The sequence below is a fragment of the Gaeumannomyces tritici genome (genome assembly GCF_000145635.1).
Source record: "Gaeumannomyces tritici R3-111a-1 unplaced genomic scaffold supercont2.2, whole genome shotgun sequence".
Classification (NCBI taxonomy): domain Eukaryota; kingdom Fungi; phylum Ascomycota; class Sordariomycetes; order Magnaporthales; family Magnaporthaceae; genus Gaeumannomyces; species Gaeumannomyces tritici.
Genome location: NW_008804546.1, coordinates 19,818 through 38,419, shown reverse-complemented (window position 1 = coordinate 38,419; position 18,602 = coordinate 19,818). Strand labels below are relative to the sequence as shown.

The 18,602-nt window shown below is 31.9% G+C and overlaps 1 protein-coding gene and 2 pseudogenes across 3 annotated transcripts; 2 read left to right on the top strand and 1 right to left on the bottom strand.

Annotated features, from left to right (window-relative positions):
• The first annotated feature begins 217 nt into the window (after nt 1–217).
• Nucleotides 218–290, top strand: GGTG_20045 (annotated as a pseudogene). The gene has a single exon. The product of its transcript is annotated as a tRNA-OTHER (tRNA).
• A 2,280-nt stretch (nt 291–2,570) lies between these two features.
• On the bottom strand, nt 2,571–2,890 carry GGTG_02589 (hypothetical protein; the record flags this gene model as incomplete). The annotated part of the gene is made up of 2 exons (XM_009220361.1): nt 2,571–2,673; nt 2,694–2,890. Coding segments are annotated over 2 exons (300 nt in total), but the record flags the coding sequence as incomplete, so codon positions are not given.
• A 12,009-nt stretch (nt 2,891–14,899) lies between these two features.
• GGTG_20044 lies at nt 14,900–14,972 on the top strand (annotated as a pseudogene). The gene has a single exon. The product of its transcript is annotated as a tRNA-OTHER (tRNA).
• The last annotated feature ends 3,630 nt before the right edge of the window (nt 14,973–18,602 follow it).

Here is an 18,602-nt window from a genome sequence, read left to right as displayed (position 1 = left end):
CCGTTAAAGGGTTTTATGCAATTATTTAACGGAAAAATGGCTAAATTGCTTATATACGCGCCGTAGCTCGGTTTTTGTTAAAAATAAAAAATTTATAATTTTTTTTTTAGCAATTATCGAAATTTCGTTTATAACGTACGTTAATGCATTAAAAAAAAACCATAAGTAACTAAAGCGTTTAATAATTCGCACGCGCGTTTTATTATGTTTTACGAGCGTCCTTGTGGCGCAGTGGTTCAGCGCCAGGAAGTCCTTTTTGGAGGACGTAAGTTCGAATCCTGCCGGGGATACCGGGTTTTTTGTTTCGCACGTGCAAAAGCGATTTAATTGCCCCAAACCGTTCCAACGTTTTTCCGAATAATTAGTCCTTATAACGAAGCGACCTATAGCAACAAAAAATTTTACCTTTATTAACAAGCTTTATAGCACTTACGTGCAACCTTTTTATAACTTTAACGAAACCATTTGCAACCCGTTAGCGGGGTTTTTTACTTTCGAGCTTTATAACGCACGTGCCAAAGGCACGAGCAAAAAGCCCTTTAAAGCACGTACAGCTTGTGGACGCACAGGTTATAAAGCAAGCGAAAAAATAAGGATTTCGGGTTAAAATAAATTCGATAAGCTATTAAAATAGTAGCGCCGGGGTTGCAGCAAAAGATAAAGGTACCGATAGCAACGAAAGCAATTTCGATAACAAAATTAGCCGATAAAATAATGGTACCAATTAAAAAAAAGGAAAGGACCGTTTTCGAAAGGGCGCGTTTAATTTAAAAAATAAAAGGAATACGCTTTGGTTGGAAAAGGTAAAACCCAATAATTAACGAATAAGCTTTATAATAAAATAAAATATTGCTAATTCGGTCGTTTGGATTTTGCAAATAAGCTTAACTTAATTTGTAATATGCTATTCGGAATTGTAACGCGTAAATTATAACGCGCTTTTTGTATGTACGTTCGTATTTGTGCCTTTTTAATTATTAATGTAATTTTTATGTACAGGAATTTACTTACGAAAACGACGCGAAAGTGCAAAAATTTCGAAAGGAAAGGGTTTTTATCCAGCCTTATGCCAACTAGCTATTGGCTGGGGGCACGGTTTCCTTTTTTATGTATATAGCCCGATTCGAAGAGCTCCCTATGGGCTATACAGCTCGAAAAGGGTAAATAAATTTATATATATATATGTTTTACGAGCTTGTTGCGCGTATTGTTAAGGTATACCCTTAATGCGTTTATATTTTTTAGTAATAGTAAAAATGGTATTGGGCTATTAAAAACGTAAAACGTAATGTTGCTAATAAAGGTTGGTATAATAATTGCACTAATGTTAAATTTGGTATTTTTTGCTTTAAAAGCTACAGGATATTTGGATGCTTTGTAATCGATTTCAAGCTTTTTTATATGTTATTGCAATATTTAAATTTGGTTAATTCCGGTTATTAAATTGGTTGCCGCGCCGGTATTTGGAAAATACCGTGCCATTAAATATTGCTTTTAATGTTGTTTTAAATTAGCATTTTGTAAGTAAAAGCTTGGATTTTAGCTTTTTGTACTTTTTAAGCGTTTTTTGCAAACAATTAATGCTTTTATAATTTATTTATAAAGTACAATGCTATATTTTGTATAAAATAAATTATTATTATTGGTTCCTTTTGGTTGCTTTCGTAATCGCAATTATTAATTGGCTTTTCGTCGTTCTTTTTTAATGCGCTTTTTGTTGGAACAGCATTGCGGTACGCGTGCGATCCGGAAAGGGAAGTTGTTACAAAAAGCTCTGGAATCCTCCGGATCCCGCACGGGCCAACTTTATCTGCTTTAAGCAAAGCAGGGAACCACCCTTTGGGTAATCGTCCTTGCGCATATAAAAAGCAATCCTGTGCCCTTTTTTTAGCAAATAAATTCTTTTTTCGGTATGCACAATAATAAGATTTTCCCCAAATCATTAAAATCGTTATTTACCTTTACCAGGAAATTTTTAAGCTTTAAAATAAAAGTACCAAACTTTTATTAACATTAATTAATATTGTTCGAAAAGCAATACAAAACGGTTAGGTAAAGGATTTAGCGCTAAATTACCCGTTAAAATCTTTTAATTAAAAAAAAAGTTAGCAAAAGATTTAAAAGTAAAGGAATACCTTTCCCCCGTTCGATAGCGTATTTGTTAAACAAATAAATCCCTTTTTTTTTTAGCCCGCGCTGCTTAGCAATTAAATTAAAACCAATTAAAAAAAATTTACGAATTTAAAAAAAAACGTTATGTAATTTCCGAAATGGATTGGATTTCCAATTTTTAAACTTTCGTAAGCTTTTAAATTAAAAAATTACCCAAAGCGAATTTGTTCGTCCATTTACCAAAAAAACGATTACGAACTTTTCCGATAAAGCTTTAACGATTAAACAAGCATTACCGATAAAATATTTGCAGCATAAAAAGCAATTTCCGAAAATAATTTCGATTAAAAAAAACTTATTTTACGGAAAAAATTACAAAGCTATTTAAAAATTTAGGCTTTTTTTAAAATTTTATAAATATTTATAACGAAAAGCTTTTTTAACAAGCAAATTATACTTTAAAAAAAGCATTTTAAACCGTTTCCAACGATCGAATCCAAACTTGGATTTTTAAGTTTATGTTCGAACACCGTTATTATAGCGGTAAACTTTTCCTTTCCGCTTTTTTTAAAAATTTTAACGGTTTAAGCTTGGCACGCTTAAAATACTTTAATAAAAAAGCCTTAAAAGCATTCGTTAAATTTTTAACAAATCGAAAAATTACCGTTTTTGGCAAAGCAAATTTAAAAGGTTCGAAAAGATTGGATTTGCTAATAACCGATACAAATAACGCCCAAAACCTAGCATTTGGAAAAGCAGCAAAACTTTTAACGTTAAATTGCTAAAATAAAAGCAAAGCGCCGGAAATTGCATCCCCATTTGCAAAATTTTTGGCACAAGTTAAAGCCCGCAACGAAAAAACCACCGAAAGGCGGTTAACCAAAATTTTTTAAAGCGAACGAATACGAAAGCTCGAATGCGACAAGCACGAAACCAAAACCTAATTCCAGGATTGGCTTTATTCCCCGGTACTTCGGCAAAAATAACCATTTTTAAATTACCGTTTTTTTAATCCCTTTAAGCAATAAACCAAAAGTTAGCTTTTTACCAAAAAAAACCTATCGATTAAACGGAATCCATTTTTATAACTTAATAATTAAAAGGACCGGCCCCAAATCCTTAAAAAGTATTTTATTATTTAAAATTTAGCAAAAAGCCAAACCTTAATCCCCCAAATAGCTTTTTTAACTTTAATTTCCCGAAAAACTTTTTTAACCTTTGTTTTTTTGCAATATTAACCGGCACCCCAAATAACAAACCAATACCGCATGCTTTTATTATTGGAAACGCCCAATGCATCGTTCGATTCGAATTTGCTAAAAGCATTTTGCAATATGTAAAATAAAGCATATAAATATTTAAAAAAATAATACAACATTTTAAACGATAAAATTTTAAATTTCGCAAATACTTATAAAGCGCTTAGCATTTCCTTTTTGCAATTATACGCAATTTTCCTTATAGCTTTTACAAACCAAACCAAAGCTTATTTTATCCAAATTATCGGTAAAGGTTACTTTTTTAAAAAAATTTACTTTAAGCTTTAAAAGCATTTTAATACGAAAGTTAATAAGCAATAATATTATACGAATTAAAGCTTAATTACATTTTAAACCGTCCGTTTAAAAAGCAAAAACGTAAGCAAAAGCAAAATGGAAATGCTCCAAATCTTTTTGGATAAACTTTAAGCTTGTTAGCAAACCTTTAGCTTTGCTTACCAGCAAAACCATTAATTGGTTACAAGCACCTTTCGTGCAATTTAAAAAGTGCTTTAACTTAAAATAACCCTTTTACGTTTAAAAAAAACGTTTAAAAGCTTGGCTTCCTAATTGCGCAGCACTTTCCAAATGGAAAAAAACGTATTTATATATAACAATTACTTTATTAAACGCAAATTTAAAAAAAACGTTCGAAATAATCGATGGAATAAAAAAAATGCTAGGAAATTACGCTTTTACAATTTTTAAAACCGCAATACAAACAAATGCTGGATTTGCAGCAAACCTAACTGCCGCTTTACCCGGTACTTACTGGAAAAATAACGCAAATTAAAAAAGCGCTAAAAACAAAATCGCCAAAGTAACGGCAATTAAAAAAAAAGGGTTTCCCAATTCTTTTTCGAATACGAAAAAAAAAGCAATAATAAAAATAACGAAATACCCGCGAACGATTTACAAATTTAACGAATAGCAAAATTTAGCAATTAATTAAACAATAAAGGAAAAACGTTTTCGTTACAATTTTTTACCGTTGTTATTGCAAAATATTTCGCTAACAAAGCTTTCCGTTACCGCATTTACGCTTACTTTTAATATCGATTAAATAAAAGCAACAAAAAGCAAATATTAAAGCAATACGTGCTTTTTAACGGAAATAAATGGTGCGGTATTATGCCCGATACAAAAGCCGCAAAAGTTTTAACCGTTAGCTTTACGCAATTCCAAACATTGCAACGCTATTTACCAAATTTCTAAATGGTTATTGGTAAAGCCAAGCATTAAATTCGCTTTGGCTTAAAAAACGCTTTGTATAGCTTAAGCGAAATTATTTTGCAAACCCCCGTTAAATTAATTACTTTTTATATAGTTCCAACGCATACCCTTTTCCTTATATGCTTGGAAAATATGGACAAATTAAAGGTTTATTTTAACAATACGCGTAACAAGCTTGTAACCAAGCAAAGCAAACGCGTATCGATTACTAAATAATTAAATTACTTATGGTTTTTTATCGATAAAATTAGCAATACAACGGCAACCGCTTCGTATTTAACTAATTTTTAAAGCGCAAAAGTGCTTTCTTTAATAAAGGCTAAATTAAAACGTTTGCATAAACGATTTAGCCACTTTTTTGTTAAGCGCTTTTAGCATATGCTTAATTAAGCAAGCTATCGAACAAATCGTAACGCTTTGCAAATAATTAATTGGGTATGCTACCATTGCTAAATTACAAGCTTCGCCCCGCAATGCTTTAAATTTATGCTTAAAAATAACGTTAATTTTAATTACGAAATAATCGTTAACGTTATGCATTTGGATAATAAATAAATGCTTTATGTAATTAATGCAAGCACCGCGTTTAACGCCGCAACTTTTTTTAAAAAAGAATTAGCTAAAAAGATTTGGGAAGCTTTTAAGCGTTATTGGCTTAACATTTACTTTGGCCCGCTTAACGTGGTATTTTACGATGCAAAAACCAATTTTATTGCGAACAAATTCCAAGCGGAAATAAAGCTTTTTGGGATTATTTGTTATTAAATTTTTATAAAAGCTTATTGGTTAATAAGCAAGGTTAAAAGGTATTACGAAGCTTTCCGTTATGCTTACGAAATAATTAAAAGGGAATGCTTTAATATCTACCCAAATTTAGCGCTTTAAAAAGCAATTAAAGCGTTAAACGATATTGCCGGATTTAACGGGCTAGTTTTTACGCTATTCGTTTTTGGTGCTATGCCCCAATTAATTAGCAATTCGGCACTTACGGAAACGCAAATTTAACAAGCGGCAACAATTACCAAAGCCATAACAAAGCTACGCAAGCTTTTTGCTAAACGAAAAATTAACGACGTTTTAAATACGCGCAACGGTTTAAGCATTAAAAAAACGTTGCTTAATTCCTTTATTTTAAAAAGTAAGGTTTTTATATACCGAAAAAAAGGGAATAGCAAAGATTTTTTAAAGTTTTGTTGGTAATAAACAATAAAATTACTATCGATATGCCAAACGGTTTAATAACGTTCCGCAGCATTATTTGCAAGCTTTATTACAAATTGGAAAAGCAATAAATAGCAAATTTAAAAAAGCAACCGGAACTATTTGCATATTTAGCTTTATTTAAATTACGATTTCGAAAACAATTTTGCAAAATTATTAAATACCAAAATTATAATTCGAAAAGCAATAGCAAAGATAATTTTAAAATTAAAAATTCCCCGCCGCCGCTTTCGCGCTAACAAAAAAAACCGCGCAAAGCATTTTAGCCCCCGATACTTCCGGTTATTGCATAATACGATAAACGCTTTAAACGCAACGCCGCGCGGAAAATTACTTTATTAGCTTTTATAAACGCAAAAAAAATAAAATTTATGCATTTAGCGCTTTATTACCGCTAAATTAGCAAAATTACAATTTCCGGCAAACTTTTTAAGCAATTAAACCAAAAAAAAATTGGGAATTTGCTAGTTAATAAAGTAATAAAACCGATTAAAAAATAGCAAATCGATAAATCGGCGAAAATTTTTGGTTTACGAATAATTAAAAAAGTTAAAAAATAAATTTGGCATTTTACGAAAAGTTAAAATTTATGGTGCAAAGGTATAGCAATTGGAAAAAAGCAACGTTGCTTACTTAATTCCTAACAATTATGCAATGCAATTAACGTTTAATTTTCGCGCTTGCACCAAATTTTATAGCTATAAATAACCAATTAATAATTTGGAATATTAACCAAGCATATACTTAAGCCAAAACCGAATTATAAAAAACCGTTTATTTGCGCTTGCCCAAAAAATTGCAGCAATATTACCCATTTGGAACTTTGCTTTGTTTAATTAAACCGCTTTACGGATTGGCCGAAACGGGATTGCATTGGTTTATTACATACCAAAAGCATTACAAAAAACGCTTAAATTGCTTTATTTCCAATTACAATTTTTATTTATTTTTTTTAAAAATTGGCAAAAGCTTTGGAATTATTAATATGCAAACCAACGATACGCTAAATTTGGGCAGTAAAGCTTTTATGGAAAAAAAGGAAATTGCTTTTTTGGAAGCAAATTTTAAAACCAAGCTACGGTTTATTTTAAGCCCGGAAAATGAAAGTTACTTTAACGGTTGCAAAATAACAATTAGCGAAACAATTATTTGCATGCAGCAAAAGGGATAAGCAAATCGGCTCGAACTTGAACTTTACAAAAGCAATAATACCTAGCAACAATACGTGGTTTAACGCGCACGAAAAGCGTATATTAGCTTTATATGCTAGCTGGAAGCCGCATTTAATTGCTTTATAACCGCGCAAACCCAAAACCCCTTTAATACGAACGTTACAAAGTTTAACAAACGCATTTAATAGCAAATTAACAACGCAAATAAAGGCTTAAATTACGTGCAAATGGATTTAATATAAACCAAGTTATACGTATTTGTAAACGGGTTTTTTGCTAATAATAAAAACTTAAATTTACAAATTGGCTTTTTGGTTATTTTTAGCGTTAAATAAAGCATAAAGCAAAAAAATAGCTTTTAAATTATTGGGAATATATTGCATTGGAGCTTTGTTAAATGCAAAAGGGTAATACGCAATGTTTTTGCAAGCGAAATTTACGGCATGGTTAGTAAGTTTAATGCTGGCTACGTTTTAAAAATTACGCTTTTCGCAATTGGCAAAAGGCTAAAATTGCCCCTTTACAAATTAATAATTTGCACAAATAACTTATCGCTTTATTAATGCTTTGTTTAGCTTGAAATAATAACGGAAAAACGCTTTATAATAAATATTATAACTTTTTGCAAATTTTATAAAAGGCGGGAAATTAACAAAATCCGGTGGATTGCAAAAGCAAATACCTTTGCAAATGCTATAACCAAAAATTAACCAAATAAAGCTTTTAAAAATTTCGTTAGCTCCAATATTACAACGGTAAAAGTTAAAAAATGGGTAAAGCAAAATTAAAAGTAAAAAAAAGCTAAAGGTTATTCCAATTAATTTTTATTTTTATTTTTATAACAAGTTATTAACTTTAAAAACGTAGCGCGTAAAGCATGGAACCGTGCTTTTTATAATCGATAAAAGCAGCAAAACAAAAGTTTAAAAAAATAACACTATCATTTTTTTAAATTTTTTTACTTTTCGTTTTCCTTATCCGCTTTTTTTATAAAAGCCGCAACATTTTACATATGGAAAGTTGCCGATCGGCCCGTTTTATTACGCTTCGCTCGTATTATCGTAAAAAGGTTATTATTGGCCTTAACGAACGTACCGTTTTTGCCGGCGTTTTTTTTAGCAAAAAGCAAAAGCATTTTGCAAATGGTTCGCCATTTATCCAGCTTTTGCAAACAAATAAACCTTATTAAATAAATATCCAAATTATTTAATTTAAAAATAAAAACTTACACTTTTTTTGCAAACATCCTTATTTTAACGCCAAACAAAAAAAAACTTAAAAGCAAAACGCATAATTATAAAAAAATTAAAAAAAATTGTTAATTCGAACCGGCAAACAAGCTTTTAAAAATCGAAATGCTTATATGGGCTTGCATATATGGCCCGAAACGCATAGCTAATACCTTTTTTTATTCGAAATTTGGTTCCAACAGCTATTACCGTTATTTAATTTAAGCATTTTGCTAATTAAAGTTAATTTAAAGCATTTTAAGCATAAAATCGATCGGAAATCCCCTTTTTAACCGCGTTTACCAAAACTTGCAAAGGATATTGGGCCTTTATTACCAATAATAGGACAAAAAAAAGTTTTAAAAAAAACTTTGCCCTTTTTTTCCCTTTTTTTCCGGGAATCGATTAATCGAAATAAACGTTAAATTGTTAAACGGGCGAATTAACATTTATAATTACGCCCAATAAATTTTGTAATTGCGCTAAAGCAACTTTTAATTGCTTAAAAAGCTTAAGCTAAACCGTAACCTATTCGTTTTGGTTGTTAAACGAATTAATAAAAACAAATACAGCCAATGGATTTTGTAATTGCATTAAAACGGCTTTTAATTGCTTAAAAAGCTTAAATTAAGCTTTAGTTTGCTTTTAATAATCGGTAAAGGTTGTTTTTATTGTATTAACAAAAAAAACGGGCTAAACGTTAGCTTATTCGTATTGTTCGGTAAAAGCCGTATTGGTTATATCGATAAAAAGCACAAGTTAAGCGTTAATTTGTTCGTGCTATTCGGTAAAAGCCGTATTAGCTATATTAATAACAAGCACAAGCTAAGCGCTAATTTGTTCGTGCTATTCGGTAAATGCCGTTTTTGCTGCATTATTAAAAAAAACAGGCTAAAATTTAACTTGTTCGCGCTATTCGGTAAAAAGTCCGTTTTAAGCTTAAAAAGCTAAAAATTTTGCAAGTTCCGTTTTTTCCTTACAATTAGCTTTTTGCGCAATAAAATTTCCATTTAAACGAAAAATAAAACCGCTTTGCGGTTTTATTAAATTAACATAATTTAATTAAAGCCCGAATGCCGTTTGGGTAATAGTACGCTCCGCAAATTTAGCGCAACGGTATTGCGCGAAAGCTAAATAACGCTTAAAACGTGCATTATACGCGCTTTTTGCCTTTTTAAAAGCACGTTTAGCAAATTTAAAAATCCCCGAATCGATAAAAGCTAAATTATCGTATTTAGCTTTTTTTTGTATTTGTTAATTAAAAAAAGCCTAATCCTTTTTATCGAAACGACCCGCAAACCGATTTAATTCAAATCCCGCAAACGCATTTGTTGTATTAGTTAACGTAAAAAAGCTAATGCGCGCAATCCCGAAATCGATTTCGTAAGGATTAACGAATTTGGAAAAGCCAATAACCGGATCGTAAGCTAAATTAACGTAAAAATTAGCAAGCAAAATAACAACCAAACCTTTAAACGAATCCTAAACAAACGTAATTTCTTTTTCGGAATAATTAGCGAAATCGTTAATATGGTTTTAAACCGGGTTTAATTAAAGCTAAATTTTTTCGTCGGCTTAACCATTTTAAATGTCGATTTCGCTTTCGTTATTTCCTTATTCGGAACCTTTTTGCTTTTTAAGCTAGCGGCTTTTGCAATTGCTAAAAAGGTTTTTTTTTCGAAATAGCCATTTTGGCTGCAAAGCGATTTAAGGAAGCGAAAAATATTTAATTAAAAGGTTAAAAGCAAAACGGGCAAAGCAGCAAGGTTAAAAAAAAAGGTTTACAAATTTAAATTCACTGGATTGCTGCCACGGCTTACACCTTATTGTTATAAAAAAGGCTTTGTTGTTGCACGAAAAGGAAATTATTTGGGCAAAGCGTCCTTAGCGTTTTATCGCGGTTTTGTAAGCGTAACGTTGGCGCGCTAAAAGTGCGGCCTTAAATTTTTCCCCAAATGCCCCAACGCGTACCGTAACAATACCTTATTACAAAATTGCAATTGTTCCAATTGCGCTAACGTAATGCTTTGCGCTAATATAGCGTTGCATGCATAGCTTCGTTTGCTTGGGGCGCTTTTTTGTTTTTTTTGCGCACGGGTTTGCAATGTTTTGCTTACCGCTTTTTTAAAGCAAAATTTCCGCGTTGCGTTAACGTTTTTTTGCCGTTTTTTTAATTTTTTTCCCGTTTTGCGTTACGTTTGCTTAACTTTTTTTTAATTACTATTATTATTTTTACCATTACGATTTTTTAATTCGTTAATTTAACGTTATCGTTATTTTGTATTTTTATCGTTATTTCGTTTTTTTTTGTTTTTTTCCGTTATATTAATTAATAATATAAACGTTTGCAAAATCCGCGCCGGCACGATAGCGCGCTATCCGCTTTGCGCCGTTATTTATTTTTTAACGCTTTGCACGTTAATTAATTAACACAAAAATAACATTCCGAATTTAATACATTTTATTTAAAAATTTTATTGCGTAAGCCCGGATTTAAAATTTTAGCGCAACGGTAACGGGTTGCAACTTTATCCAAACGTTTAATGCTATTAATGTTAAAATTAAAAGGATAATTGTAACAAAATACGTTTTATTAATTAAAATTTGCCAGCGCATTGCTAACGTTCCAATTTGTAATTGCTTTTTTACATAAAAAAAAAACCTTTGTAATTTTAAACGCTTGGCCGTTGCTTACAAAAGCTTTTTCGTATCGATAACGAAATGCTGGTTTTTTTGGATTTTGCCGGCGTTGCTAAAAGCGTATATATTTTATCGGCAAATATTTGCGCGCGTATTGCGCGCATATGCACCCATTTTATACGTAATTTCGAAATCGTTAACGCTATTAAATAACGCTTTTATTGCATAAATAACCCCCAAAACCGGCGTTAAATAAACGTTTTGCTAGCGTTTTTGCGTTCCGCTTTTATTTTTTTTTTATAAAATTTTAACATTAATTTTAGCCCGCCCTTTTTGTTATTTTAACGCATTAACGGCGCGTTATTGCCATTTTGTTAGTTAGTATTTAGCTTTATTACCATTTCTTTCGTTTTTCGGCTTAAAAGGACCGGGCAAAAATGCGGTTTTTTTTTGGCCACCCGGAATATATAATTTAGCATACCGCTAAAAAAGCTTATATTTAAAAATATTACAAAATTGTATGTATTATATAATTTGCGGTTATTGCCAAAAACGGAAACAATTGGAATAATACCGTATATTTAGCAACGCGCCGAAATTTTTTATTTATAATAAAAAATTGCTTTAACTAATTTTTTAAAATAATATTTTTTGTTTAGCATAAATTTCCGGTTATTTTTTTTTCCGAAAAAAATCGGTAAATATACCGGAAAAAAGGTAATTTTTCTTTTTCGCTATTATTTTTAAAAACGGGTAACGGCGGGCAAACCGTTAGCAATTCGTTATTGTTATTATTTTTAAAAAGCGAAATGGAAAAGGTTATTGTAATAAAAGCGGGTAGCGGTAAATAAACCGCTAACGATTCGTTATTATTTTTAAAGGATAAATTTTCGAAATTTAAAGGTAATAATGCTTAAGCGCGGCGTTTAATCGTTTTTTTTTTGGTTTGGTTTTAAAATTTAGCTAGCGCGGCGTTCGGGTATTTCCGGGCGCATATTTATTTTTTGCGCGTTTTAGCGCGCTTTAACGCGCGGCAATAATTTAACGTTATAACGCCGTTTTTCCGCATTAATTTTGGCTTACCGCTTGCGTATTGCCGGCGTGCGGTACGTTATTTTTAAACCAAAATTCCAATAAAAAATTGTGCTGGTAATAATTAAGCTTTTTTCGGGCGGCCTTTGCGTTTTGGTATTTATTGCTTTTAATACTAATGTTACAAAGTAAACAGTATATACTGTCATGAGGAAGCCTTAGGCATAAATATTAAATGCTTAAGGCATTGGAAGAGCGGTCCCCCTGCCTGGAAGCGTATGACGCTTCCAGGCGTTAGGAGGGAAGCTTAGTAAGCAAGGAGGACAGGGAGTCACGTGTATATAAAGGGCAGAGGCCCTTACGGGACCCTGCACTTTAGATCCTTTCCTCCTGAGAGCATATCAACCGGAGTAGCCTTACACCGTGCTTATCCCTTTTGCTTGCAACAACTAATAAAACGCCGGGCCCGTTATTTTTTGTATAAATTATGCCGCTTTTAGTTCGTACTATTAATTTAATGGTTTGGGTTTGTTTGGGTGCAAACGGTAAAAATCCCGAATGCAATCGTTTGCTTTTTTAAAGTTGCAGCAAAGTTTTTAAATTAGGGCGTAAAATGCGGGCCATTTAATTTTATATTAAAAGCTTTCCCGCGTTTTTTTAAAATCGAAAATTTTATCGAAAACCCATTTTTTGTTGTTATCGTTAATATTTTCTTTTTTTGTTAAAAAAATGCTAGTAATTCGTTGGTTATATCTTTTATTAATAGCGTTTTATTCCGGCAATTCCAAATAATTCCGTTAAATTAACGAAATGTGGAAAACGGGAAACAAACGGTATTGGGGCGGAAGTTTAACGGTTAAAGCTTGTTTGTAAACTTTAGTAACAAAAAACGGGCCAATTTATTTATCGTTTAATTTAAAAGTTAATTTCAAAAATGTTATATTTTTTATATTTACCCAAATTTAATCCTTTGTAACGAACGTGCTTGGGTTGGTTTGGTAACGATTAACCGCTTTTTCGTACCGTTTTTAAGCTACGGCTATTATTGCTTTAACATAATTAAAAATTGTTTGGATTTTATTGGTTATTATAAACGCATTGTACATTTTCCGTTACTTTGCCGGTATATCGTTAGTATTTGGAAAAAAAATTGGTTCGAATCCCATAAAAAAGTTTTACCCGTAATTAGCAAAAAACGGTAAAATTTCCGTTATTTCCAATATTTAATTGTTACTAGCAAATTTTCCCAATAAAAACTAATTAACCCAATTGTTTTAATAATAAAAGCAAAAGCTACGAAAGTATTGCTTTATATACGCGTTTAAAACTTCCGTTTGCCCGTTAAATTTTGGGTAAAACGCTAACGATTTTTTTAAAATAACGTTTAAACGTTGCTGCAATTTCCGCCAAAAGTTAAATACAAATTGGAGCTTTTTATCGAATACGATAATTTCGGGGGTGCCGTATTAACGGTATATTATTAATAAATAAGCGTTTGCTAAGCTGCCCGTATCGATAGTATTTATTAAAATGTAATGCTTTATTTTTGTTAATTTATCCATTATTATTAAAATATTGGTGTAAATAATACCCCGGCGTTTATACGGCGGCAACGGGCCAATAAAATCCATTAACAAATTTGCTTATGGTTTAAACGGGATTGGCAGCGGTTAAAATAACCCGTTGGGAAAATATTTTTTTTTTTAACCATTTTGCAAAAATAGCAGCCCCAAACAAAAACGCTAACGTTCCGGAAAAGTTTTGGCCAAAAATATAATTTTTGCAACAAATTGTATGTTTTGCTTTTTTTTGCGTAATTGCTAAGTAGTAAATTATGCATTTTATGCAATATTTGCAATCGAAAAGTATCGTTTAAAGGGATAAATAGCTTTTTTTCGATATAAATGCGCCCCCGAATCGCTTAGCAATTGGTTTTAACAATTTTAAACGTTTTGCGCAAAAACGCTAAAAAATGGCGAATGTTCGGATCGGCAAAGCATTGTAACAAATTTTAACAAAATTTAAACGCGGAATAATTTTTATTAATAAGCGCGTTAATAAATTCGAAAATATCCAATTAATATAAAAAAAAACATTAAAATTGCGCCGGCGTTTTGCTTGCCCACCGTTTTAAAAGGAAAAAAATTTTATGCTTATTAATAACGCGCTCGTTTGCAACAATGTCGTAAAGCGTTAATTTAACGCCGGGGGGTTAAAAAAAGCGTTTAGCACAATGGTTATTTTTTTTAGCTTATATACAATTTGGAATTTAAAATTGCTAAAGAATTCGGACCAACGTATTTGCCGCTAATTAAGCAATTTAATAATAACGAAAAATTATAAATTTTTGTAATTTATTTAAACTTTTATTAGCGTTTCGGTTTTTTAAAGCTTTGGTTTCCATTTTTTTAAAAGCGCGCATAATTGCAAGCAATTTTTTATCGTAAATTTCGTAATTGCATTTAATTAGTAAGTGTTTGGTTAAAAAAAAGCAACGGGCCGGCGTATTTTAAATGCATTTATTTAAAATAGCACCCCGTTCGTAGCCCAATTAAAAGCGTTCGTTTTTATAATTGTTTTAAAGGCTAGGTTGTAATGTGCAAGCACGATGTTCGAAAAAAAAACGGTTTTAAATTGGTAAAAAGCTACCGTTGCTTTAGCGGGCTATTAACGCATTTATAATTGTTCGTTTATTAATAAGTAAAAAGGTTTGGCGATAGCGGAAAAACCTTTAATAAACCGGCGATAAAAGTTAGCAAAACTTATAAAACGGCGAAATTTTTTTAAAATTATAAACTATTTTTATTAGCAAATTATTTTAACCTTTTTTTCGTTTATGCAAATTCCTGTAATTAAAATAATTAAACCGAAATATTTCGTTTTTTGTACTAAAAATTTGCATTTCCAAATGTCGATAGTAAAGCCCGTATCGGCAAATTTTTAAACCATTACGCAAACGTAACGCCGGTATTTCGCTTGCGTTTTGCTATAAATAAAAACGGTTCTTGTAGCGCAGTGGTTTAACGCCAAGAAGTCCTTTTTGGAGGATGCAGGTTCGAATCCTGCCGGGGATACGGGGTTTTTTGTTTCGCACGTGCAAAAGCGATTTAATTGCCCCGAACCGTTCCAACGTTTTTCCGAATAATTAATTCCCATAACGAAGCGACTTACAGCAACAAAAGATTTTACTTTTATCGACGAGCTTTATGGTACCCACGTGCGACTTTTTACGACTTTAGCAAAGCCATTTGCAACCCGTTAACGGGGTTTTTTACTTCCAAACCTTATAACGTACGTGCCGAAAGCACGAGCAAAAGGCCTTTTAAAGCACGTGCAATTTGTAAACGCACAAGTTATAAAGCAAGCGAAAAAATAAGGATTTTGGGCTAAAATAAATCCGATAAATTATCGAAATAGTAGCGCCGGGGTTGCGGCAAAGGATAAAGGTACCGATAGCGACGAAAGCAATTTTAATAACAAAATCGGCCGATAAAATAATGGTACCAATTAAAAAAAAAGGAAAAAACCGCTTTCGAAAGGGCGCGTTTAGCTTAAAAAATAAAAGGAATACGCTTTAGTTGGAAAAGGTAAAATTTAATAATTAACGAATAAGCTTTATAATAAAATAAAATATTGTTAATTTGGTTGTTTGGACTTTGCAAATAAGCCCGATTTAATTTGTAATGTATTACTTGAAATCGTAGCGCGTAAGTTATAGCGCGCTTTTTGTATGCACGCTTGTATTCGTGCTTTTTTAATTACTAATGTAATTTTTATGTGCAGGAATTTACTTACGAAAACGACGCGGAAATGCAAAAACTTCGAAAGGAAAGGGTTTTTATCCAGCTTTATACCAAATAGCTATCGGTTAAAGGCACGGTTTTTTCCTTTATGTATGTAGCCCGATCCGAAAAGCTTCCTATGGGCTATACAGCTCGAAAAGGGTAAATAAATTTATATATATAAATAAAAACGTTGTTAAAATATGCTATAGCGTAACGATTTAATGCATTTAACAAAATGCGGTTAATATAATATTAAAAAAAGCTAAAAGCGCTTATTATGCCGAAATTTGCTACTAAGCATTCGAAAAGGCCGAATTTGGTAATAAACGTTATTTTCCATTCGTTTTTTAAAGCAATTTGTAAGCGGTTAAACGCCGCAATAATATCCAATTTGGTAAAGTACTTGGCTTTCGAAAGGGCGTTTAGTGTTTTTTTAATTAAAGGAATAAAATATTTATTTTTTACGGTAACGTTATTTAAACCCCGGTAATTAATACAAACGCGAACTCCCCCCCCCCCGGGCTTTTTTGCTAAAAAAAACCGGGGCAACCGCTAGCGATATATTATTGCGTATAAAGCCTTTTGCTAAATATTCGTTTAAATATTTCCTAACAATTTGGAATTCCTTTTGGAACATAAGTTTGTTGTAATGGTAAAAAAGCGTTTTGCTTAAAAACAATTCGATTTTGTGGTTGGAAAAGCGGTACGGTAATAACTTATCGGCATTTTAAAAAAAAAAAGCATAACGTTAAATTGCAAAATTCGTAAAAAAAGCGCTATAAAATTTCCTTTATTGTAACGAAAGGTTTGCTATCCAAATATTTTTGGATATTATCGTTAAAAATGCGCCAAAAATGTAATGCCTTTTTAACCCAATCCCGGAATGCGGTTAAACGTAATTTTAGCATATTCCAAAGGATTTTATCGAATAAAGTTAAAATAAAGCGGAAAATTTTTACTAGCGTATTGTTAGCGAATTAATTAACGCTTACTAAGGGTATTAAAAGCTTGGGGCAAATTTTAGCGTAAAGTTTCGCTATAATTGTTCGTTTAAATTGTACGCTTTTTTATTTGCAAAATAATATAAAATTGGAAGCGCTAAGCATGCGTATATTTGCGGGGTTAAATTTGTTATCGTTATTTTTTAAACGGTTGCGTAATGGATTGTTAGCGTTCGGGTTTAATTTTAATAGCGTAATGCCGTGCATAATTATTAAGCCCGTTATTTAATTAATGTAAAGGTTGTAATGGCGTAGCTAAAAAAGCCTTAATATAATGTTAAGGCTTTCCGTTTTTAATGGCTAAATATATATAATAAGCGTTTTTATTTGGCAAATAATGCGGTAACGCATTTTAACGCATTTGCAAAAATAGCCCGTAACTTTGCTATTAACTAATTTTAAAAAAATGGGCTTAAGTAAAGCAAAGCGTAGCAAGTTATGGTTATGCGCAAAAGTATCGTCGACAAATGTTTATAAAAAACATCCGGTATTTAAAAAAGTGCGGCACTGGGTTAATAACGTTCCTTTAGCAAAAAGCTCGTTATAAAATAAAAAAGTAAAATTAGGTTTTATTAAATGTAAATATACTTTTATTTTTTTTGGAAAGTTATTAACGAAACGCCAATAGCTTTAAAAGCAATTGTGCCCAAAGCTTATTTTTTTGGCTTCCTTTTTTTTATATAAGCGGTTATTTAATGCCCCGCCCCGCTGCAATAAAAGCATAGGTTGTTAGTGCGCTTATACTTTTTTCAGGCGTTAATAAAAGGGGGTTGGGGCTTTATCGTAATTTTATTAAAATTTATAGCGTTTAAATGCTAAACCGGTTCCGGCGCATCGTTAGCATTAAAATAGCGTGTTAAAGGATGGGCGTTAGCGTTTTGCTTGCCCCGGAAAATGTTGTTGGCAATGTTATTAGTTAGGTTCCGGAACAAGCTTATTTACTTTTTAAAATTGTCGGGTTTTGGGCGTTTTACAATTAACGTAATGGCTTTATATAATAAGCGGTTTACTTTTTGCTTAAAAGCCAATACTTGTAAATTATTAAGCAAATTGTACATATTGCTAAATTTAATAAAATTGCCGATAAAATTGCTAAAAAAAAATTGCTTTAAACGAATAATTTAAAATTCCAATTAGCTTTTGCTAATATATTAATGGTAATGTAAATTTAATTTAGCATTTTAATAACGTTTGGGTAATTACGCTAACCAGCGGGCTATTGGAAAACGTTGTTGCCGGCCGTAACAATTTAATCGATTTTCGTTTTTATAAAAGCAAAAGCGTTATTGCTTAAATGCTAAAATAAAAAAAGAACGCGTAAAAACCGCTTTTGCTTCCCCAACTTCGCAACGGGAAAACGCCATTAAATACAGCAAATTTAACATTAAATTTAAATTTTTCGCTTCCGGCTTGCCACCGGACGTATGTCCGCGCGCGAACGCGCTTACAGCGCGGTTGCTAGCAGCGCTAGCAGCCCCGAAAGCGGCGGAACGGTTACCAACCGCCCCAAAGCCAACAATAATATTATTATAACCAACGCCCCCAACCCTTTTCCAACGCGCATCCGCATCGCAAATTTAAAAAATTAATTAATTAAAACATTAAAGCTTTTTGTGCCTTTTAGCAATACCGAATTAATGCTTAAAATTGTAAAAAAATGGATTAAAACCGTAATAAATGCGTTCGAAACGCGGTTTTGCAACCATTGCAATTATATATTTAACCATTTTTGTACTATAAAAAACGAAATTATCGTTAAAATACGCAATGCCCGCAAGCAAACCACCAATTACGCTTTGGTTTTAGCAACCGGTTTGCCGCAAAGCGGTTAAGCCGGTAATTACCCGCTTACGATTCGCCCCTACGCATTTTTTAATACCGGCCCCTTTTTCCAAAATATATTTCCGCGCGCACCAAA